Source organism: Canis lupus, chromosome 6 (genome assembly GCF_048164855.1).
Source record: "Canis lupus baileyi chromosome 6, mCanLup2.hap1, whole genome shotgun sequence".
In the NCBI taxonomy this organism is placed as follows: Eukaryota; Metazoa; Chordata; class Mammalia; order Carnivora; family Canidae; genus Canis; species Canis lupus.
The window spans coordinates 75,843,548-75,867,402 of NC_132843.1; the positions used below are offsets into that span (position 1 = coordinate 75,843,548).

At 35.3% G+C, this 23,855-nt stretch overlaps 1 protein-coding gene across 2 annotated transcripts in view; it reads right to left on the minus strand.

Annotated features, from left to right (window-relative positions):
• The window catches only part of ASPM (assembly factor for spindle microtubules), a 72,016-nt gene that overhangs the window by 36,648 nt on the left and 11,513 nt on the right, over positions 1–23,855 (minus strand). Inside the window, exons 4-16 of one of the 2 annotated variants that reach the window (XM_072831280.1) lie at positions 15,857–15,961; positions 15,307–15,453; positions 13,785–14,030; positions 13,177–13,244; positions 10,844–10,985; positions 10,144–10,274; positions 9,466–9,641; positions 7,081–7,226; positions 6,905–6,990; positions 6,259–6,477; positions 4,714–4,921; positions 4,459–4,604; positions 4,224–4,352 (exon numbers count right to left, since the gene is read on the minus strand). In XM_072831280.1, the coding sequence (XP_072687381.1) occupies positions 4,224–4,352; positions 4,459–4,604; positions 4,714–4,921; positions 6,259–6,477; positions 6,905–6,990; positions 7,081–7,226; positions 9,466–9,641; positions 10,144–10,274; positions 10,844–10,985; positions 13,177–13,244; positions 13,785–14,030; positions 15,307–15,453; positions 15,857–15,961 (1,949 nt within the window). The remainder of the gene's footprint in view (positions 1–4,223; positions 4,353–4,458; positions 4,605–4,713; positions 4,922–6,258; positions 6,478–6,904; positions 6,991–7,080; positions 7,227–9,465; positions 9,642–10,143; positions 10,275–10,843; positions 10,986–13,176; positions 13,245–13,784; positions 14,031–15,306; positions 15,454–15,856; positions 15,962–23,855) is intronic. The other variant, XM_072831279.1, reaches the window with a different exon arrangement.

Consider the following 23,855-nt stretch of genomic DNA (forward strand, 5'->3'; position numbering starts at 1 on the left):
GAGTCATATATTAGATCACTTCTAAGTGAAAAAAGACTAGACAATTCTAAAACTGGGCTGAGAAATTATGCCCAAGTTGATTAAGCCATTGAACATCACTGTCAGTGCCCCTATGAAGCATTATGGCCTTTAAGGCTACAGATATCCAAATTAAAACCACTCCCTCCATCCACAATTTCAAAACATATTTCAAAGGTACAATAATCAGTGTGGTACTAGCATAAAGACAGGCATACAGACCAATGGCATAGAAGAGAGAGCCCAGAAATACCTCTCATTTTGTGGATAAAAGATCGTTGGCAAGGTTGCCAAGAACTTTCAATGAGAAGAGTCTCTATAATAAAAGATGCTGGAAAAAGTAGATATCCACATACAAAATAAAGAAGTTAGGCCCTTTTCTTATACCATATACATAAATTTCAAATGGATTAAAGTTCTAAATGTCAGACCCAAAACTATAAAACTACTTATAGAAAATAGAGAAAAACTTCATATTTAGCAATGATTTATTGGATAACACCAAAAGCACAAGCAACGAAAGAAAGCAAATAGACAAGTGGGATAACAACAACATTTTTAAAAAATGTGTTCAGCAAAGGACAGAATCAACAGAGGGAAAACTTAATCTATAGAATGAAAAACAAAATTTGTAAATCATATATCTAATAAGGGACTCCTATCTAGAATGTATAAAGAACTCCTATAATTCAACAACAAAACAATCAAATAACCTGATCTAAAAATGGAAAAGCTATTTCTCCAAAGATGACATACAAATGACACACAAATGAACAGATCTTCAACAATGCTAATTGTCAGAGAAATGCAAATCAAAACCACAATGAGGTATCTCATTAAGGTTAAGGAGTACTGGCAGGAATACCTCGTGCATCACTGATGAGACTGTAAAATGCAATGCATAGTGACCAATATGGAAAATAGTATGGCAGTTTCTTAAAAACTTTTAAAAATGAAACTACCATAGATCCAGTAATCCCACTTCTGGATATATATTCAAAAGAACTGAAAGCAAGGTCTCAAAGAGGTACACACATAATCATAGCAGCATTATTCACATGAACCCATGGGTGGGAATAACCAAAAGATGAATGGATAAACTAAATGTGATCTATGCATACAACAGAATATTATACAGCCTTAAAAATGAAGGAAATTCTTCCACATGCTACATGGATGCACCTTGAGGATGTAAGCTAAATGAAATAATTCAGTCATAAAAGGACAAATATTGCATGATTTCACTTATATGAGGTATCTAAAATAGTAAAATTTATAGAAAGTACAATGGTGGTTACCAGGGCTAGGGGGAAGAGGAAGTGGAGAGTTATTTAAGGAGCATAATTTTAGTTTTGCAAGTTAAAAAATTTCTGAAGATTTGAGAAGCTTGAGTGGCTCAGTGGTTGAGAGTCTGCCTTTGGCTCAGGGCATGATCCCAGGATCCAGGAGCAAGTCCTGCATCGGACTCCCTGAGAGGAGCCTGCTTCTCCGTTTGCCTATGTCTCTGCTTCTCTCTGTGTCTCTAATAAATAAATAAATCTTAAAAAAAAAAAAAAAAGCATTTCCTATTAGGTTAAAAAAAAAAAAAGAGTCAAAAGTTGCATTTGAGTAAAAATTTCTAGGGGCAAGGGGCATTCTTATAGTAGGCTAAGGTAAGTTAACACTTAAGACAATCTCAATCTTAAGTAAACTAAAATGGAACAATTTTATGTGACATTAAAGAAGCTACAGGTGGAAAGTAGATAAATCCAAAGAGGCAAACATATTACAAAAACTAGCAACTGTTTGAAAACTTAGATAAACTGATGGTAAAAGTTCCAATGCTGACAGTCATGTTTTTTCTCTAAATTAGACTGCACGTCAACATTTTTAATGCTATGTCGTTAAGCCAATGTGTCACAAGCTTGTTTTATTTTACCTTGTATATGGGCCACATACAGGGATTTACTTTGCTTTACAGTTTATGCCTACTCTTTGACAGGGAGAACTAAAAGGTAGAATGTGTTGGAATACCCTTGGATAATCCTGCTTCATTTGTTAGGTAATTGGGCCATTAGTCAATTTTCACTTGTCACTACAAGAACTTGAGCCAGTCTATTCTCCATGGATAGTTTATATGAATTATAACAATAACAAGAAAGTAAAATATAACACCTGAAAGATTAGCTGTCTGAAGTTAATATTTATATATTTATTAGCTTATAATATTTCTATGAGAATATATAGGGAACCTATTGCTTAATGTCCCAGATAGCAAATGAAAAGACATCATTGGATGTTAGTTTAATTGTTTAAGAGAGGGAGCATGGTCCCCTGGAGAAAAGAGAAAAGCAGTGGTCTTTAAGAAACAAGGAAACTGCTACTACCTAGACCAAATAAATAAATCTGGAAAAGAGATCTCACCAGCAAAGAGCTAAGAAATCTATACAGTTTACATCTTATTAAAGTTATCCTGAGCAGAAAAGAAAGCAGATTTCATTCACCCTCCCCCCCAATTCTGATAAATATCCATTTCACGGGATTTATTTATTTTAAAAGGTTTTCTAGGTTTTTTTTGTTGTTGTTTTTTTAAAGACTTTATTTATTCATGAGAGACACAGAGGCAGAGACACAGGCAGAGGGAGAAGCAGACTCCCCGTGGGGAGCCTGATGGGAAACTCGATTCTGGATCCCAGGATCACACCCTGAGCCAAAGGCTCAGGTGCTGAGCCATCCAGGCATCCCTGTTTCATGGGACTTTTAAATCTCTCATTTAATTTCATATAAACAGAATTAGTGAAGTAATCTGAGGACCAACCAGGAAAGAGTCTTTGCTGAAAACTCTCCTAAAGCAATTTTCCTACAAAGTTATCCTCTAAAGGATATGTGGGCAAGGAGGTAGATTCTGACAAGGGGCAAAAAGGCGGCACAAAGAATGTCTGGTAGCAGAAAAAACCATATAAGCCACTGCCTATTTCCCAAAAGTTACTACCAAGAGTTTGAGTATGGTAAGAGCAAATTATTTCAATTAGTGTTATTTCTGAGTTTGATAAACTATAACAAAATACATAGTATGTTCAAGAGTTGTCAAAATGTAGCTATTTTATAGTTATTAAGAACTCTATTATAAATGCATGGTAACTCAAAATTGAGCAATATCAGATGGAAAGGATTTCTGAAATATCTAATAAATGTATCAAGTATGGCTGTTTATTTTGATTTTTTTTCCAAATAAGTGAATAGGATCATTAGTGGGAAGAGTAGAGAGAAAAAAAAAAGATTAAAATAGTTTGTTCAACTTGAGCAAGGAGACCATTTTAGAGATGGTTAAAAATTATATTTTTCTCAGAATTAAAAAGAAATGCTTACATTAATGCAAAATTTTGTACTATAGGGATCACAAAGGGAAATAATACAAACATACCTCTCCCTGTGCCCAGGTCACAAACATTTTTTTTTTTTTTTTAAGATTTTATTTATTTATTCATGAGAGAGAGAGAGAGAGAGAGAGAGGCAGAGACACAGGCAGAGGGAGAAGCAGGCTCCATGTAGGGAGCCTGACGTGGGACTTGATCCCAGGACTCCAGGATCACATCCTGGGCGGAAGGCAGGCACTAAAACTGCTGAGCTACCCAGGGATCCCTTTTTTTTTTTTTTTTTTTTAAGATTTTATTTATTTATTCGTGTGAGAGAGAGAGACAAACATTTTGAGAAATAAAACAACAGAAACCAAACTACCACTTTTAAACTAATAAAGGATACAAAGGAAAAGTTTCAAGACAGACAAAAAGAGCTGGCTAACTGAACTACAAATCAGATACTGACACCCAGACCCAAGGGGCACTCCAGCACCAAGATCAAGGCTCCCACAACACAGCATAAAAAGTTCATGGAAAACTCCTGGTTCCAGAGATGGGTTAGATTCCAAGAAGAAAAAAGCTAAGTCAGGTATCCTCAGTTTACTTTCACAAATTCATAAAGGGGTAAGTCATTTTACCTCCCCTTGCGCAAACCAGGGGACAGTGGTTGGAAAACTGACATATCCAGTGAAGGAAACATCAAGAGTCAGGAGAAACGCCCATCCCCAACTCAAAATACATGCAATTGTCAATATTATGGCAATAACTTCACAAATCATTAAAATGTCAAAATCATAACGAGAATCAATCAACTGGTATTTTGTGACGTATAATTCACATTGTAGTGTTTTCATTTTGGGGGAGTACCTGATGGCGTTTCATATCTGTTTTTAGTTTGTATTTTCTCCAAGTTGTCTGTATAAGTCTAGCAGCTCTTGTTTCTTTACAAAGATCCAAAAGCCTTGAGCAAAGAAATGATAAATAAGTGATAACCACCTAAGAGAAAACAGAAGAGATGAAAACAGAAGTTTGATGGAGAAAAATAGGCAACTTGCTGTCACCTTCTGAGACTCTTATTATTAGTTAAGAAACTCTTGCTTACCTTTTCGTCAGGAATTGTATTGGACATGTCTGAATGATTAATCATAGCAGGTATTCCACCAAGGTCTCTAACTGCAGACCTAACCAACTGAAAGTTTTTCTTTTCATTTTCTAGAAGTTCTTTGTATAGTTCTGAAGTGTTTTCTACTAGGCAAATAAAAAAAAAAAAAAAGAGAGAGAGATTAGATAGCTCTAGTCAAAAATCTGATGTGGCAGAGAAAAAACTTGAAAAGTTCTTCAGCCAAATGGGGCTAACCGTGATCAAATGCTTTAAGAGACAAATCCAGAGAGCTTCCATCAGATTCAGATGATGAATTTAACACCACCGAACCAGTCTGCGTGCATTCTATGGTTTGAGTAGTACGCTGACATATAGCATCAAAGGGTACATAGTAAGGGTGGTAGTGATGGATCAGGTAACATAACACACGGCCATCTGAGAAAGACACTGTAAAATTCTCCACCTAATTGGAAATAACAGATAATTAATTAGCTGTATTTAGATAGTAATATAGATATTAATGGTTTTATAGTCCGTATTTCCTCTTAGTAGCTAAGAAAATCACATTAGGTGATAGCACCTAGGATAATACCATATTTATAGCCAAATTATCAATTATAAAATACTATGTCAAAAATAGAATTTGATTATTGTGCTAGGAGAAATAGGGTCCCTCAAAAATTTCATGTCCTACCTAGAACCTCAGAATATCACAGTATATTTCACAATATATTGTTATTGCAGATTTAATCTGTTAAGATGAAGTCATAGTGGGTACAGTGGATTCTTAATCTAAATATGTCTGGTATCCTATCCTTATATGAAGAGAGACACAGAGACAGATATACAGGAAGATGCTATGTGAGGACCAAGGCAGAAACTAGAGTAAGGTGTCTACAAGCCAAGGAATGCCAAGGATTGCCGGTAACATCAGAAGTTAAGAGAAAGGTATGAAAACACATTCTCCCCTAGACCCTTCAGTGGCTCACTAGTATTTAGTTAAAATGTAGAAGATTGTCCATATATCTGATAATGTTTTCTACTAACCATATTGTTCAAGGTATAACAGTTTATTATATTTAGTAACATGTACTCTGTATCATTTTTCTGACTTCATAATCCACACCAGATTTTTTTTTTTAAGATTTTATTTATTTATTCATGAGACACACACACACACGCACACTGAAAGAGGCAGAGACACAGACACAGGTAGAGGGAGAAGCAGGCTCCATGCAGGGAGCCCGACGTGGGACTCGATCCTGGGTCTCCAGGATCCGGCCCTGGGCTGAAGGCAGCGCTAAACCGCTGAGCCACCTGGGCTGCCCCAGATCAGATATTTTATTCATTTTCACATATTTACATGTAAAGGTATACTTCATATAAAAATACAGTATCAATATAACAAATGGTTACAAAACACTCAACTCAGAGTTTTTTCTTCCTTCTTATACCCCGTGGTCAGGTTCTCTACTGTCCCCTTCTGCATGCTGGGTTTATTTGCATCTACCTTTAAAATAAGGGTGTGATCTTTAGGTGCCCGTTCTGTGTAAATGTCTCCTATTGAGACTCCTGATTAAGGTATATTTTCTTAGTAATACATAAAAAAATCATGCATTATACAACTGGTGACAGCTAAGATAAAATACAGTATGTGAAAACATCCTCACTCATTTGCAGAAAAGTTTGCTTATATATAAACTACATTATTTTAAAAACACAATAAAATATTTTGTGAGTAAATTCTGGCTTTAACCAAAAGGTACTTAAAGATACTGAAGCTAAAACAAAAACACTTACTTTTTTATTATAGAAAGCACAAACAGCATTTACCCACTCCATCAACAGCTTTATGCTTTCACTATATTGTTCAAAGGAACCACTATTTCTGTTGTCTTTTTTCTTATTGATAATAACATCAGAATGGCATGATTGTGCAGACATTTTCTTCATACTCTGTGTGTGTTTTAAAAAGTCAATTTCTTCTTTTAACTGATCTAAATTAAGGGAAATATCCACCTGAAACACACAAAAAAGGGTTACATGTATTTATGTTTTTCAAGTATCATTTTTAACCCACAGAAGTTAGTTATTGTCTTTTTTTTTTTAAAGGCAAACATAGTTTATGCGGAAGTGATGGAATACGTAGTGGTTAATGTATAGTGTGTCGTGTGTAAAATTATGGGACACACAAGCCTGGGTTCTAATCTCATTTCTACTTCCTATCAATGCTTTAACTTCTAGCTTCAGTTTTCTTACCTACGAAGCAGTGAGAGCACCTTCCTTACAGGGGTGTTGTGAACAGTAATTTGAAATATATTTAAAGCAATTGTCCCAGTTCCCAGAACAAAATAAATCCCAGTAACAGTCTATTTGATGAAAAATGCTTTTATAAATCAATATTAAAAATTGATAAAAAGTGTAAAATTTACGAAATGTACAATACCTGAAAAGCAAATGCTATTTTCCAAAGTAATGCAAGAGTTTTTTCTCTGTGTCTATCCACAATATCCTTAGATAGGATTGCATTTCCTATAAATGAAAAGACAGTCTGTTAGCACAATATATCTACATATCAATTTTTGGTGAGAAGAAAATGTTCTATCTTTACTCAGTTTTTACCATGTTCATCATTTAATTGAATTCCCTGTGATCTAAGAATTTGAAGAACAATGTCAACATTGTGCATCTTCTGAAGACGACTTATTGCAGGCATCCTGAGTTTCTTTGAGAGATTCCAGTCCCGTGTGAGAAGTTCCATGATCCGCCTAGTAAGGGAATTTTAAGATGACATTATCATGTAAAAACATATATGAAAAGCTCCCTGCATCAAATGGTGGGTCTCAAACCCAGACCTCAAAATATCATAAATATCCTCCCTTTAGCCTCTCCACACTGAGATGCTAAGAATCTGTCAATGCACGATTGTCTTTATCATGTAAAGAAATATACTTAACTTTCCTTTAAAAAAAAAACAAAACAAAATGCAAGATGAAGTTTATTTAAATGCAGTTATCACTCACATAAATCTTTCAAATTTAAAGGATTTTAGGTGAGAAAGAGCCCAAAAAATGAACTGAAAACTGGCTCCATAATTGGCAAGTAAGAGTCATTTCTCATTTTAAGCCTGGGGTTTGAGGTCTATGAACAGAATGTAAGAAAAGAAAAGAAGAGACATACATACACAAATGCACACATGAAAAAAACAACAGAGTTCTATAGGAAAAAAGAAAGGGAAAGGAAAGGAGGAGGATTTTTATGGAGGAGCTACTGTATTTTACACATTAAGCAAGTGCTTTCTTTTCTTATTTTATTTTAATCCTCATACCAAGTCCTACAATCAGGCATTATTATCCTTTTTTTTTTTTTTTTTTTTTTTTTGCAGATGAAGAAACCAAAGCCCAGGGAAATTTAGTAAACTGCCTATAGTCACATAGCTAATAACATGAACTAAAACTGAGTTTTAATAGATTTGAAAGCCATTCTGTTATATCTATACCAGATTAATGTAAAAATATTTGAGTACCTATCTTAAGAAGGCATATACTAGAACTTAAATTCAAACCCCTAATATCATCTAGTTCACTAGTATTTTATGTACTAGATAGTAATCAACATTTCTACAGAAAAAGCAAGCCCCCATGGAATATTAGTAGAAATCTGGTATACAAAAATCAAGTCTCTTAACTAGTTAGAATTCCTGATCAACTAAAAAGCAACATCATTCAACACTGCTTTTTTCAAGTAACTCTTGATATAAATGTCTTCCATTGTGGAAAACAGCATTGAACATAAAACCAATTACTGACTGTTCTGGAAAATGGAGAAAGTCTAAAACCGTGAATTCTTATTGGCTAGAAAAACAGATGTTGTGGCTTGGATTCATGAAATGAACAAATTAAAAATATATAAAAATAACATGTGAAACATTTTCATCAAATAAATGCTCTAGCCTATATGGAAATTGCTCAGGTGAGAGACAGCTAAGGTTTCAAAAGTCTATTACCTTGTTGTGAGAATATATAATCAGAAAAGAATGTTCACAGGAAATTTAATTTAGAAGGAAACAAGTGACATGTATGTTGTTTTTGAAGAACTGGGGAGTTCTAAAGATCCAGAGATCCCTTCCTCACAAATATCAAATGTAATATAAATTGGGAAGTTTCCTAGAAACAAGGCAAATGTCTCCAATGCTGAGATCCAGAAGAGCCCAACTGCAGTACCATGTTCATGGCCACACCTTCCAAAGCAGAAACTCGTAACTCACTGGACTCATACAGAAACCAATTTTGAGGATTCTAATTTGTTACTGAGAAATACTGTGTGATTTGAAGCCAGACATCCTGAGTTCATGTCCTAATCATGGTATAAAACTTGGGCACTCTTACTTGAGAGCTTACTTTTCCTCATGTGTAAAACAAGGTTAATAATACTTACTAGAATTGGTCCCAAGTAATGTACTACTTATGAAACCACTATCAACATAATGTGCTACTTAAATGTTTGATATTTTAATTAGTTCCATGCTTGTCCCAACTCCTATTCTGGGGCATCACTGGTTTCTACTCACAGACCCTTGTCACTGTCAGCATGAAAAAAAATTCTGCATAGGAAACAAGGTTTCTGGATCTAAAATTGACACCATTTTACAAAAGTGTTGTGGATACTTATCCCAAATTTTTTTAACCCTTAAAAAAGTTATTGCATCACAAGAAAGAGCAAGAAAGAGGGGTGCCCGGGTGGCTTAATTGGTTAAGTGTCCACTCTTGATTTTGACTCAAGTCATGATCTCAGGATCCTGGGATTGGGATCCTGTGTGTCAGGCTCTGTGCTCAGCTTGAGGATTTTCTCCCTCTCCCTCTGCCTTTCCCCCTCACTCACTCTCACTCTCACAAATAAATTAATTTAAAAAAAGAGCAATAAAGACAATATAAATACAGAAAAGTGTTTTCCAGAAAATTTTAGTCTATTCCGTTAAGTAAAATAATTCTATTTTCTTATACTTACACAAGGCGCACTCCACACTGCAAGTCTACAGCAAGATTTGTAACAGCAAAATCAAATTCATCAAATGGTGTCTGAACATGGTTAACAGGTAATCCCAATAAGCTAAGGTGACGGGAAAGGTCACCTTCACCACTTAGGAAGTCTCGTGAAAAAGCCAGAAGAATGTCTTTACTAGTCTGTGGAGAAATAGGTTCCAGGTATTATATCCCAAGATTATAATTTTATTTAGATAACAACAGATTCTTATTCTGTGCATATAGAAATAAAGTAAAATGAATGGTACTATATTAAAAAAAGTCGATTTTACATCATATGGTAATAACGTACATATAAATTTCCAGTTTAAGGCCTTTTAAAAAATTTCTCTTAATAACAAACTCCAAAAATTAATATTCATTTGACAATATGCTAAATTAAGAAAGAAATCTCTCCCCTGTTAATTCCCTAGAAGCATAGTTTTGCTGATTTGATTCTCGGATAGGGATGTGTGCTGGTTAAAGGTCAACGAATAAGTTAGACAGAACTACTAATAAGATGGACTAGATAGGCATTCTTATCCTATTCCACTCCAAAGCACTCTTCTTTGGGAAACTTAGAAGTTTTAAAAGTGAAAATACATAATAAAAACAAGCAAAAGTCTTAAATGTGAAATATAAAAAGAGAAAATGAAAACTATACCTTGAATTCAGCATCTTTACAGAAGAGACAAGGATCATGATCAATAAGTTTGGATATTTTGGCATAATCAAGGAAACAAACCAACAACAATAGCTTTTTCAATGTAAACTTAGACAAAGCTTCTTCATGACCTTAAATAGAAATACAAAAAAGCATAGCACGTTAATCTGTGAAAGATAAGTTTCACCTTAAAATATGACAATGTACTAATAAAGAAAAGTAATAGTAAGCACAAATAGAACACCATGCGTCTTTCTGCTTTTAATGTTTGAATTCATGCAATACTCATAGAAACTCTGTTTTACTATTTGCAGCTCATTGAGTAAGAAGCAGATGTATGGAGATATCAAGTGATGTAGTCTCTCTCACGCAACAAATACTTAATGAGCACCTACTCAATGCAGGTCGTATCCTAGGTGCCATATGTATAATAATGAGCTAAAACAAATACAGTCTCCACAGAGCTTACAGCCTACTTGTGAGGAGAGGGTGGGTAGAGACAACAAAAAGGTAAAAATAATTATAATGATGGAGGAAATGATGGGGAATGACGGGTGTAAAGAAAGGGAGAATAGTGGAGAGAAGGACTATTTATACTGGCATCCCTAAGAAGATAAAATTTAAACAGAGACGAGGAAGAATAAAAAGAAGCCATTTAGGTATAGTGTGGAAAGAATGCAATGAAGGTAGAACCACTCACCATCTCTATATAGATGAGGAACAGTGGGGTGTCTATACTCAGCAGCTATATCGGGATTCCAAAGTAAGCGATTCAGAATAAACACAGCCAACCCTGTGACATCACTGTTGTCTTCCAAAGACAGGAGTTCTCCAAAAACTGTCTGAAAAGAAATCAAAGTCCAGACTATGTGACCTTTGAGGAGCAAAGGGATACAATAAAGGGAAAGCAAACTACAATCTTCTAAGGATTTGGCAATGTTCTATTTTCTAAATAGTATGGAAATAACATGGATATTTGCTAAATAACCTTTTTAAACCATTCATGCTTTGTGTATTCTTTAGTGTGTACGGTGTACGATGAAAAAAACCAAAAGCTCAGGACTAAGATAATTTCTTAAGAATCATCTGACAAACCATATTTACATTTTAATTTTTTCCTTTAAATTAAAGATCAAAAGTAGGCATGTTGTTCAAATTCAATGATTAATTATTCTACTTAAGTATATCATGAAGGTACAACAGAAACTTAAATATTCAAAATTTTCTAATAGTTAACAGGTGGAAATCCATCTGGAAATAATCTAAGATAATAATTTGGGAAGTTCAGATCTGTTTATAATTAATGATTTAAACAGGAAATTAATTTAACATCAACATGCTTATTATTGATTTTTAAAGGAACTAGAAAAAACTAAAACCATATCATACTATATCTTATAACCTTACATTGACCAATTGTGGAGATAAGAGCATGAAAAGTATATGCCAAAACAGAAAAAACTTTATTTTATAAAGATATTAGATAAAGATTTTTTTTACTAGATATTACTTATTTTTTGCCTCTGATGTTTTCTTAAAATTCTCAAAGGCCATGGCCACCACCAGAACCTTAAGATGTGGTGGTGAGGTAAAATACTTTGTTCACAATTACTCATCCTTCCCCCTTCCATGTAAAAGGATTATATATTCCCATCAACTGACATGGACTTGCTGTATCTCATTTGTGTTGGGCCACAGTGTGCTCTGGCCAGTGGAATATGGATGGAAGCGACACATACTACATCCAAGTAGAAGTTTTAAAAGGTATTACAAGTTTCTACCTAACTCTTTTGCTTTTTACTACAGCCCAAATAGAGGTTCTATTCCAATAAAGGTTCTAGAATTATTTAACATGTGAAGCAGAGCCAGTTGATATGTAATTTTCTGATTAACAAAAGCATACTAAACTGAAATAAGAAATCTTAGCAATGACACTATTAAACTGTGTGAGCACAGTAAGCTTATAATTTGTTCTCTTTGGGCCTCAATTTCTTGAAAATTGAAGCCAAATTACTGTTAACAATTCCTTTCAGTCCCAAAGACCATTGTATTCTAGAACCTGGACTAAACTGAACAGACTATCCCACGTGACAATGGCGAAGGCCTAAAGAAAATGTAAAAGATGAAAGAAGACTGGAAACACAGAGTATTTTTTAAATAGAATCATATTTCTAATAGTCAACTACTAATGTCTTTTTCATTTAGTTAGTTTTAAAATTTTAAGTCTTACTGAGCCATGCAATGAGTGAAAAACACTCAAATTTGATGACATTTTTATTGCATCAAAATTGCATCAAAATGGTTATAAGTTCAGGCTCTGGCATCAGACAGGTATAGATTCAAATCCTGATTAATAATTGGCATATAGCATGTCACTGCAAACCTAAGCTTCGGTTTTGCCAATGAAGTGGAAATAATAAAACATACCTCCCTCACTGGGTTTTGAAAAGGTTTAAATTAGAAAGTATATTTAAAACAGCCTGTATTATTGTTTGTAAAAGCTCAAAAAAGAGCTTACTATACTTATTATATCCAGTACCAAATCACACGTATTTAAGAAAACAGGAAAATTACTATGTGATGATAGAGCAATAATATATGCTGGCCTAATCTAATTACCTACTAAGTGTTTATTTTATTTATTTATTTTTTAAAGATTTATTTATTTATTTTTTCATGATAGACACAGAGAGAGAGAGAGAGAGAGAGAGAGAGGCAGAGACACAGGAGGAGGGAGAAGCAGGCTCCACGCCAGGAGCCCGACGTGGGACCCGATCCCGGGACTCCAGGATCGCGCCCCGGGCCAAAGGCAGGCGCCAAACCGCTGAGCCACCCAGGGATCCCACCTACTAAGTGTTTATTAAAGGATCTTAAATTTTATACTGAAAGACCTATTAACCCTACCAAATGAAACCACATTTTATTAAAGAATCTATTAAAAATATATAATAAAAAGTCTACTGAAGATATATATAATAAAAATTATAAAATTTTTTAAAGTATATAATTTCAAAAACTGAAGCATATACTTACCTCTAGGCCAATTCGTAGCCATAAAGGATTATAGGACAATAGCCAATTCAGGACTTTCTGCCGTTCTCCTGAAACACATGTGAAAAGCAAGTAAACTCAGACCACTAATCAAATAGAGACAACAGATAAAATTTTATGGAGAGAAATCAGTGGGGGAAAGGGATAATCACTTATATGAAATTAGTTAATTTAAATACATGCCATTCTTAAATATATATACGATCATGTTAAAGTACATGAGACTTTAGGCAGCAAAGTCAAATCATGTACATTTTTGACTCTGAAATATAAAGTCTTGAGTATTTTTAAAGAATTAAATAAAGGGGTGCCTGAGTGGCTCAATCAATCAAGCATCTGACTCTTTTTTTTTTTTTTTTTTTTTAAGCATCTGACTCTTGATTCTGGCTCAGGTCATGATTTCAAGGTCCTGGGATCAGCCCTGCATTGGGCTCTGCCCTCTGTGGGCAGTCTGCTTGAGGATTCCCTCCCCCACATCTCCCCGGTCCTCCTGCCACTCATACATGCACATGTTCTTGCTCTCTCGATCTCTCAAATAAATAAATCTTTAAAAAACATAAATAATCACAAGATTTCTATAATTTTCTTACCCACATCTTTCCAGAGGTGTCTATCTCTTCTAACAATTAACCGCCTAGCTTCAATTTCAATTTCAAGCTTCTTAATAGCTTTAACCATTTTTTCAGAAGTAAATAAACGACATGCTGCACGACGTAATCTATTCAACCTGCACCGAGCAGTATAAGCTCTGAGAGACATTTCATCTTTTGTAGGAGCTCTAGGAACACTGATTTTATGTTGACTCTCCACTCCCAAAAGAAGAGTAGCAGCATTCACTGGGCAAAAATAAAGGAAAAATGTTTCTGGTTAAACAATATATACATATATCCTTAAATCCAGCAATAAATGCAAATTTAAGATGGCCAAAACAGGGTGTATTCTCCACCCCTTCCAAGATTGCTCTTCTCTTTCCTATCTCAAAATATGGCTGTTACTATTCACTCAGTACCTTAGACCATTCTATCATTTGCAACATGGGGCTCTACGTGCAAAGTGGATCTCAAGTCTAACCACTTCTCACAGCCTCCACGGCAATTACCCAAGTTCCCACACTATCATCTCTAACCTAGACTAATGAAATAGTCTTCCAACTGATTTCTCTGTTTCTATCCTTTTTAATAAACTTATAAAAAAGTCTCTAAAGAATATGACTTTAAAAAAATCAATTAAATTTTGAAATGCAACCTGAATTTTCGTAAAACACACTTTATCTCAAGAAGAACTAAACATCAGGCTGTGTTTACTTTTGGAGAAAAAGAAATGCTGCCTTAGGGATTGTCTAGTCAAAGGACCTTTTAATGTAAACATGCTATACATTATTCTCTAACAAAAACAGACCAGGCCTCTCTTTGAACACTGCAACAATGAAGAAACTATTATCTTAAAGACAGCCTATAGGATGGCTTGACAATTTAAATGTTTACAAAGACTTTTCCTTATCTTGAGTTGAATTGATCCCTATAATTTCTATGCAATAGTACAAGTTAACTTTCTTTCTCTCTCAGGAATAAAGCCTTCAAATGCTTGAAGGACAGCATGTTTCCATCTTGTTCTATACCTGAGTCTCCACTTTTCCAGAACATGCACTGAAATGTTTTAAAAGTTCTTATCAACTGGTTTTAAGATTGTTCAAAATTCTATAGCTTGCCTACACACACCTTAAACTAAGGCTAAAGAGATCAGGCCACACAGACTGTTATTCACCAGGATTATACTTCGTTATGTGGTTAAGATTGAACTATATTTCTTAGTAGCCATGTTTCACTGTTAACTCAGACTGAATCTGTATTAAAATATAACTCATTCCTCTGAAAGGCCGGAATTGCATTGGTTAATAAACAAGAATGGAAAGCAAAAAGAAAAGGCCAAGTTCGGTACTTTCACTAAAGAATACTCTAAAAATTCTCACCTACACAATCTTTAGCATTCATGTCAATGAACTAGTCAACCACGCCATTAACTATAATAAATGTGCATAATTAAAAAATGGCAATTCATGTTAAGAAAACTGTTAAAACAAGAGTATTATTTAAACATTAACTTAATGTTTACCTTCAGAAATATTTGTTTTTACAGTGAAGTCATCAGGAGTTAATATAAAATTTAGCCACCAAGTGAAGCCCTGCTCCTGCTTTTCCTTCCAGCGTTCATCATAAAACATGTTTTTTGCAGCAAACGGCATTGGGTGTCTAGGAATATCTAAGAATAAAATTGGTTTACTGAATAAGAAATTCTCTTTTAAATTACAATGAAATATATAGCAAAAGATCATTTTTTGGTAGCAAAACCACCTTTAACACAATGAACAATATTTTGCTTTTCTACTATGTGCTGAAAACAGTTGAAAATGTTTTAAGTATAAAATGTAATCAAATTTTGAAGGGGAAAAATTACTGCTGTATCTCTTGGTTATTTAAAAATTCTAAGTCACCATGAGTTAATTTCATTGAAGTCTAAGAAAATATTCTGTTCTTTGAATACATATTTTTACAATACAAGGCTTTAATTCAATGAAAAGTGTCAATACATTTCCATTTCAAATGTGATTAATGCTTCATTCCATGTCAGTTTTTCAGTGACTTTAAAAATATTGAGCACTTACCTGTTTTTAGTGGTTTTATGAAGGTTAAAGTAGACTGTGCCACAGCAACAATAGGTTTTGTTTTTTTGCTTGTTTTAGAATTAGGAGTTCTGTATATTCTTGAATCTAAAATAAATTAGAAAGCAGAATAGTAGCATTAAAAATGAAATAAATTCCATGAATGACCTTTTTTTTTAAAAAAAAAAGATTTTATTCATTTATTCATAGAGACAGAGAGAGAGGGGCAGAGACACAGGGAGAGGGAGAAGCAGGCTCCATGCAGGGACCCCGACATGGGACTCGATCCTGGGTCCCCAGGAGCAGGCCCTGGGCTGAAGGCAGTGCTAAACCACCGAGCCACCCGGGCTGCCCAGAATGACCGGTTTTAAAGTTAAGTTTGGGTTCTTCAACATCACATCTATTTCGCAAATACATAATAATTACTGTATCTCTGGTACTATGCTATGAACTTGGTGGTCAATTAAACCTACGTCTCGAAGTTATAAACCAGAAGCTACACTTTATCTTATGTCTGCAGAAGCTATGATTCACATTCATATATACACACACACACTAAATGATGGTATATATTGCAGATTCTGTGCTTGGTGCTGAGAATGCAGAATTACACATGTGGTCCCAGCCCTTAGAAGTTCTTAGTCTAGTACAAAAGTTTAAAAGGAATTATAATACACTACATAAAGGAGAAAGACATTTAAGCAGCTATGAAAACAAGAAGAAGGGAGCTAACTTCACCTAGAAGGGTATACACCTGAGCTGACTCTTGAAGTGGAAGTTAGGCATGAGGAATGTGGGATGTTGACAGACCTGCAATGTGGCTGGAGTAAAAAACACCTATCAGAAAAACAATAGGAGAGGTTGAAAAAAGTAGAAAAGAGTTCAATCATAATGAAAATAGTGGTAGCTAATGTTCGAATACTTTGTTGCAGGCACCATCACAGTCTTTTAATATAGAATACCTCAGGTAATCATCCTAGCAAACCTCTAAGAACTGTATTATTATTATTATTATTATTATTATTATTTATTATCCACTTTTTATATCATTAGGATACTGGAGCTTAAAACAATTAAACTACTTGGTCAAGATCACACAAGCTATTAATGGCAGAGCTAGGCAGTATGGTCCCAGAGGCTGTACTATTAATCAGTGTGATATACTTGGTATGACAAAGATTTAAATCTAGGAAGTAACACCATTGTTTACATTTTAGAAAACAGTGGCCAATGGAATAAAAGGGATCAAGAGGTAGAAAGCTAAGAGGAAGCTATCACAGTGGCCCAACTTAGCTATTATGAGAATTCAGATGAAAACAGACTCAGTGGAGACAAATTAGAAAGAAGAGTTATTTTAATAGCAGAACCAAGAAGCCTTAATAACCACTGGTAGGGCGATTGGTAAAGAATAAGAACTTCAGAGGACTTCCAGGTATCCAACCAAGGTCACTGAGGGAGGTAGTAGATGCTGTCTACAAAGGAAACTGCTAGAAAAATCACAGTGACAAAGTGATACAGTTTATAGGATAATATATAGGTTATATCAGAATAGAAGCAGGTTTCACACTAGATGATACATCTACTAAATATAAACAGAACTAAGAAAAGGAAAAATCCAGCCCACCTCCTATTTTTAACGTGGTCTACAATCTAAGAATAGAATAGTTTTTATATTTGTAAATAATTGGGGAAAGAAATAAAATGATTGTATTTCATGACAAATAAAAATTACATGAAATTCAGATTTCAGTGTCCATGAATAAAACTGTATTGGAACACAGCCACACTTACTCATTACACATTGTCTATGGCTCTTTTTCCTTCTACAATGGTGGAGGTCTGGTAGCTGTGATAGGGATCATTTGGCCTGCAAAACCTACATATTTATTATCTGGACCTTCAAAGAAAAAGTTCCCTTAGTTTTCATTTAGAGGGATTAAAAATCTATGCCAATTGTAAAAATAAGGAACATGGTCAAACTGTGACAGTATTTATGAGGTTCTAAGTTTCTTTGAATTTGAACCATTTTAAAATAAAATAAGAGTAAAAAGTCCTCGTTCTGATACTAAAGGCTAGTGCCTCTGCATGGAATCATTTTATTCTGTGGGAATCCTTTCCTGGAACCATCTCACAGCTCCTTATCACTCAGAAAGGCCATATGAAGTGCCTCCCTTTCTGTGCTTCCATGATTCCCTGTGCATAGCTCAGTTATAGGACTGACAGTAGCTTGAAGACAGGAATCATACCTTTTCTCTTTGTATCCAGAGAGCCTAGAACAATGCATAGCATTGAATAGGCACCTTACCAATACTAAATAAAGGTATTTTGGAAAACTGACTTCCTTTGTTCTCCCGGGTTTGCCAGAATAGAGCCAGTTATTCTTAGTGAGTGTTAATCATGCTCTCATATAGGCTCATAAGTCAGAGACACTCAATGTGTCTAATTCTCTTTAAACTAGGTGGCCACCTTAAAGAAACTCATTCATTCCTTGTACACTGTAGGAGATCAAAATAGGTATAGGTAGTTCCCTATTCTCAAAGAATTTGTTATCTGGTCAGACAATATCTATAGGAAACAAAACAAAACAAAACAAAACAAAGCAAAGAAACAGAGTTAACAGGTACATACAAGGTATGTACGCTGAATTCAAATTTGCTTAGGGACTATACCTAGAGGGAAAGGAAAGCCATCAGGGAGTTAATAAAAGCTATTGTACTTGAAATAAGTGAAAGATTTGAATTAGCATGAAAACAACAGGTAAGAAAATTAAATAAGAGGATACATGGTCAGGAACAAGACAAGGATGCCCATTCTTGCCACCTTTATTTAGTGCAATATTGGAAGTCCTTACTAGAGCAACTGGGCAAGCAAAAGAAATAAACAAAGAATCCACATTAGAAAGAAAGAAGTAAAACTGTCACTATTTGCAGATGAAATTATATGTATAGAAACTCCTAGAGAATCCATCACAAAACTGTTAGAATAAATGAATTCAGCAAAGATGCAGGACACAAAATCAATATATAAAACATTAAGACTTTGATGAAAGAAGTTGAAGATACAAATAAGTGGAAAAATATTCTAGACTCATGCATTTAAAGAATTAATATTGTTAAAACATTCATACTACCCAAAGCAATCCACAGATTCATTGAAGTCCCTATCAAATTTCCTATGGCATTTTTCATAGGAATAGAACAAACAGTCTTAAAATTTCTTTGGAACCACAAAAGCCCCCAAGTAGCCAAAGCAACCTTGCAAAAGAAGATCTAGAGAATCTTGAGAAAGCTGGAGGCATTGCATTACCTGATTTCAAACTATATTACAACACTATAGGAAACGAAACAGTATGGCATTGGCATAAAAACAGGCACACAGATCAGTGAGACAGAATAGAGAGCCCAGACATAAATCCACACATACATGGTCAATTAATTTACATCAAAGGAGACAAGAACATACAATATACATTCTCTTCAATAAATTGCATTGGGAAAACTGAACAGCCACTTGCAAAAGAATGAAACTCAACTACTATCTTATATTATGCACAAAAATCAACTCAAAATGTACCAAAGACTTGAATTTGATACCAGAAACCATAAAACTCTTAGAAAAAAAAGAAAAAAAAAAAAAAAAAAAAAAAAAAAAGCATTGACAACAGACTTGGTGATGAGTTTTTGGAACCGGCACCAAAAGTAAAGGCAGCATAAGTAAAATAAACAAAGGAGACAAACTACAAGCTTCCTCACAGTAAAGAAAATCATCAATCAAATCAAAGACAATGTACTGAATGGGAGAAAAAAGGGAAAAAAGGGAACACTGGTGCACTGTTGGCAGGAATGTAAACTGATAAAGCCAATGGGAAACAGCATGGAGGTTCCTCAAAAAATTAAAACTAGAGCTAATGTATGATCCACAAGTCCACTTCTGGGTATTTTTATGAAGAAAACAAATACTAACTCAAAAATATTCATGCCCCCTATGTTCACTGCAGTATTACTCACAATAACTGATATATATAAACAACCTAAGAGTCCTTCAATATATGGAGTATTATTCAGCTATAAAAATGGATGAAATCTTGCCACTTGTGACAACATGGATAGACCTTGAGGGCATTATGCTACATGAAATAAGTCAGACAGAGAAAGACAAATACTGTATGATCTCATATGTGAAATCTAAAACAAAAACAAAAATCAAGTTCATAGATACAGAGAACAGAATTGTGGTTGCCTAACTTGGGGAGTAGTGAGGGTGAGGGGTTCAAAAGAATAAACTTCCACTTAAAAATAAATAAGTCATGGGATGTAGTATACAGCATGGTGATTAGTTAATAATACTGTACTGCCTATTTCAAATAGGCAATTTTCAAAGTTGCTAAGAAAGTAAATCTTAAAAATCCTCATCACAAGAAAAAAAATTGTGTAATTATGTATGGTGATGAATGTTAACAAAAGCAAAAAAGAAAAAAACAAGATAAATGGATGGATGGAATGACATGACTAGCATGGCAAAGAATGTTGTGGAATATAAATTAGCAGGCTGGCTACACAGAGATCACATGAAGATGATCTTAAATGGCAGAACAACAAGCTTGGAAATAATCTGTAACAGCAGAGAGCCCCTGAAGGTTTCTGAGTAATGGAGTAGGAAAGCCAGATATTAGATACCACTCATTGCCTCCATCAGAAATTTGAGGCCAGTGGATCCCAATCCCTATCATCACTGGTCAAAAGCCCAAAATAAAACTCTTACATTTACCTGATCCTTCTCTTACTTAAACCATAAAAGTATAACAAAATATGGTAGAAAGAACATTTAACCTATAGTTAGGGAGACTTGAGTTTAAATTATAACTATTTTAGTAGCTTCTGTGACCTTGGGCAAGTTACTGGACATTTTGAGTCTGATACGAGGGAGTTGGAGAAGGAAATCATTCTATATAGATGGGACAATAAACTTGAAATACCTTGAAGACAGAGCCTGTTTGAGGATTCAAGGATAACAAGGAAGCCAGGGTGGTAGGAGCAGAACAAGCAAGGGGGAAAGAGAGGTAAGAGTGAGGTGGGGAGGAGGTTGGTGATAATCCAGATCTTATAGGGCGGCCTTATGTATCATTGTAAGAACTTTGGCTTTCAGTGAAATGGGAAGGCTTTAGGGGGCACAGAACTGGATACCTTAGAGTCCAACTAATTTTTAAAGTATTACCCTGGTTGTTACGTGAAAAACAGACTATAGAGAAGCCAAAGGTAGAAGCAAGATCTAGTAGTATACTCTACAATGACATGGACTAAATCAGGTGCCACTGGAAATGCTGAGAAGTGATCAGATTCTGTATTTGGAAGAAAGAAAAGATAGGATTTGTCGATGGACTGAATTTGAAATCAGACAGACTGAATTTATAAAGAAAAGTTTGGAGAGAAACACACTTAAGGACAGTTACAAGGTTTGGGCCTGAGAGGAGAGGTCAAAACAGAAGTGTTATGATGGGAGTGACAGGGATCCCTGGGTGGCGCAGTGGTTTGGCGCCTGCCTTTGGCCCGGGGCGCGATCCTGGAGACCCGGGATCGAATCCCACGTCGGGCTCCCGGTGCATGGAGCCTGCTTCTCCCTCTGCCTGTGTCTCTGCCTCTCTCTCTCTCTCTCTGTGACTATCATAAATGAATGAAAATTAAAAAAAAAAAAATGATGGGAGTGACATGCCAGGTAGGTGTATCATGGGAAAGGGGACAGCAAAGGTCTGGCTTTGGACAAATTAAAGATGTTCACTAGACACTGAAGCAGAAATGTTCTACGTTGGATAAATGAGTCTATAGATGAGATGTGCACCTAAAGATACAACATTGGGAGGCCTCCTCCATGTATGGATGGCAGTGAAAACTAGGAGATGGAACCAGATCATTAAGGGAATGAGTAAAAGTATGAAAAAGGGTCAGTGGCAAAGCCTTTACTTACTCCAAGATTTAGAGGTTGGGATGATAAAGAGCACTCCACAAGGAAGACTGAGAGGCAACCGGTAAAGTAGGAAAAGAACCAGGAGAGAGTGTGGACGGTAGAATGAAGCATTCCAAGAAGGCAGAAGTCCAAAGTATCAACCAGTTTGCTAACAGTTCAAGATGAAAATTGAGAAATATTTATCAGATTTAATAGTGTAGAGGTATTAATAACCTTGACAAAAAAAGGTTTAGTAAAGTAGTCAAAACTTGATTGAAATGGGTTCAAAAAATAAGAGACAAAGGGGACATGGCTAATACAAACGACTTTCTTAATGATTTTTTTTATGTTAAAAGCACCTTTTAAGTATCATGTTTACACAGTATTATGTTTACACAGAAAAGTTATACATATCTCAGTGAACAATAACAAAGTGAATAGTTGGGTTCTTTCAAGGAGCTTTGCGCAGAAGAAAACAGAAAAATGGAGCAGGGGCTGAAGAGGGATAAGTGTTATTAAGGTTTTGTTTTTTTAAAAGATGGAGTAACAGCATATTTGTATCAGAAATGACTCAGTCGGGAGTAAACAATGGAAGATATGGGAGAGAGAAGACAATTGGTAAGGCAACGTCCTGGGGTAAAAGGGCACAGGGTCTGTTGTACCAGTGCAGAGCCCTGCCACATGGGGTGCATAGGTACTTCAGGCGTTAGTAGGTAGTGAGAAAGTTGTGGATGATACACAAGTAAGAGTGGTAAGTGTTGAAGTGTGTTAAGGTTTTCTTCAGTACTTCCACTGACTCAATGAAGGAGGAAGCAGGTCATCAGCTCAGACAAGGTTCAGAGGACTATCTCTGGAGTCTAACCACCTGGGGTAGCAACCTAGCTTTCTCATTATTGCCTCTGTGACCTTACAAATTACTCAACTTCTGGATGCCCTTGTCTCCTCATTTTGAAAATCCGGTATTGATAACAATTATTTTGTGTGACTGTTAGGAGTATAAAGGAGGTAGTAGTAAAGCACTTACCCATGGGTCTGACAGAGGACATGCTCAGTAATTGTTACTACTATTATCAATCATGAGAGAGAAGGAAGGAAAGGTGTTAGGGGTTTCAGGAGAAAAGAAGGGAGGGACAAGACAGTCTGTAGCAAAGTGATAACGGTCAGTAAACCCAAAAAGACAAAGCCAAAAAGAGTTAAGAGCTTTCTTGAGATTTGTGGTCATTAATTTAAAGTCCGATCAGTAAGATTCAGGCATTGAGCAGATAGAGTTGGATTGGGATTGGAATTTGCTAGACAAATACAATGAGGGGAAGAGAGATGAATGAAATGACCAAGATGAGTCATGGAATCCAAACTGTAAAAGTAGGAAAGTAAGGACATGTCAGAGTGAAGGCTGCAGAAAGCATAATGGATTAAAGGATTCTAGATGTAGGAAAGGGACAAAAAAAAAAAAAAAGTCAGAATCAGTTTCTAGAGAAAATGCTAAAATCACAGAGACAGTGATTAGAAATGAAGATGTTTTTAGGAGAATGTGGACTAAGTACGTTGGAACTAAAAACCCAGGATATCGGAAGGGTATCCTGCAAGGATTTTGAAATGATAAAGAATAATGATGGTAGTTTTGGAGAAGCCAAATGTAAAAATCTTGAGAGTAATCTTTCATTATAACAAGGAGGAATACAGGTGGGAGAGATTTAAAAAGAGCCTCAAGCTGTTCTGCTGCTGTTTGCTTTCTTTTCGTTTGTTTTCAAGGAAAAAAGGAGAAAAAATAGTAGCCGTGAGAAAGAAGGTGGGCCACAGGAACACCTGGGTGGCTCAGCAGTTGAGCATCTGCCTTTGGCTCAGGGTGTGATCCCAGAGTCCCGCGATCGAGTCCCACATCGAGTCCCTGCATGGAGCCTGCTTCTCCCTCTGCCTCTCTCTCTGTGTCTCTCATGAATAAATAAATAAAACCTTAAAAAAAAAAAAAAAAAAAAAAGGAAGGTGGGCTACTATCTCAAGAGGCCCAAGGTCAGAGAAATAGGAAAGAAAACAGACATAACTGGAGAGGGTTGCAATGAAA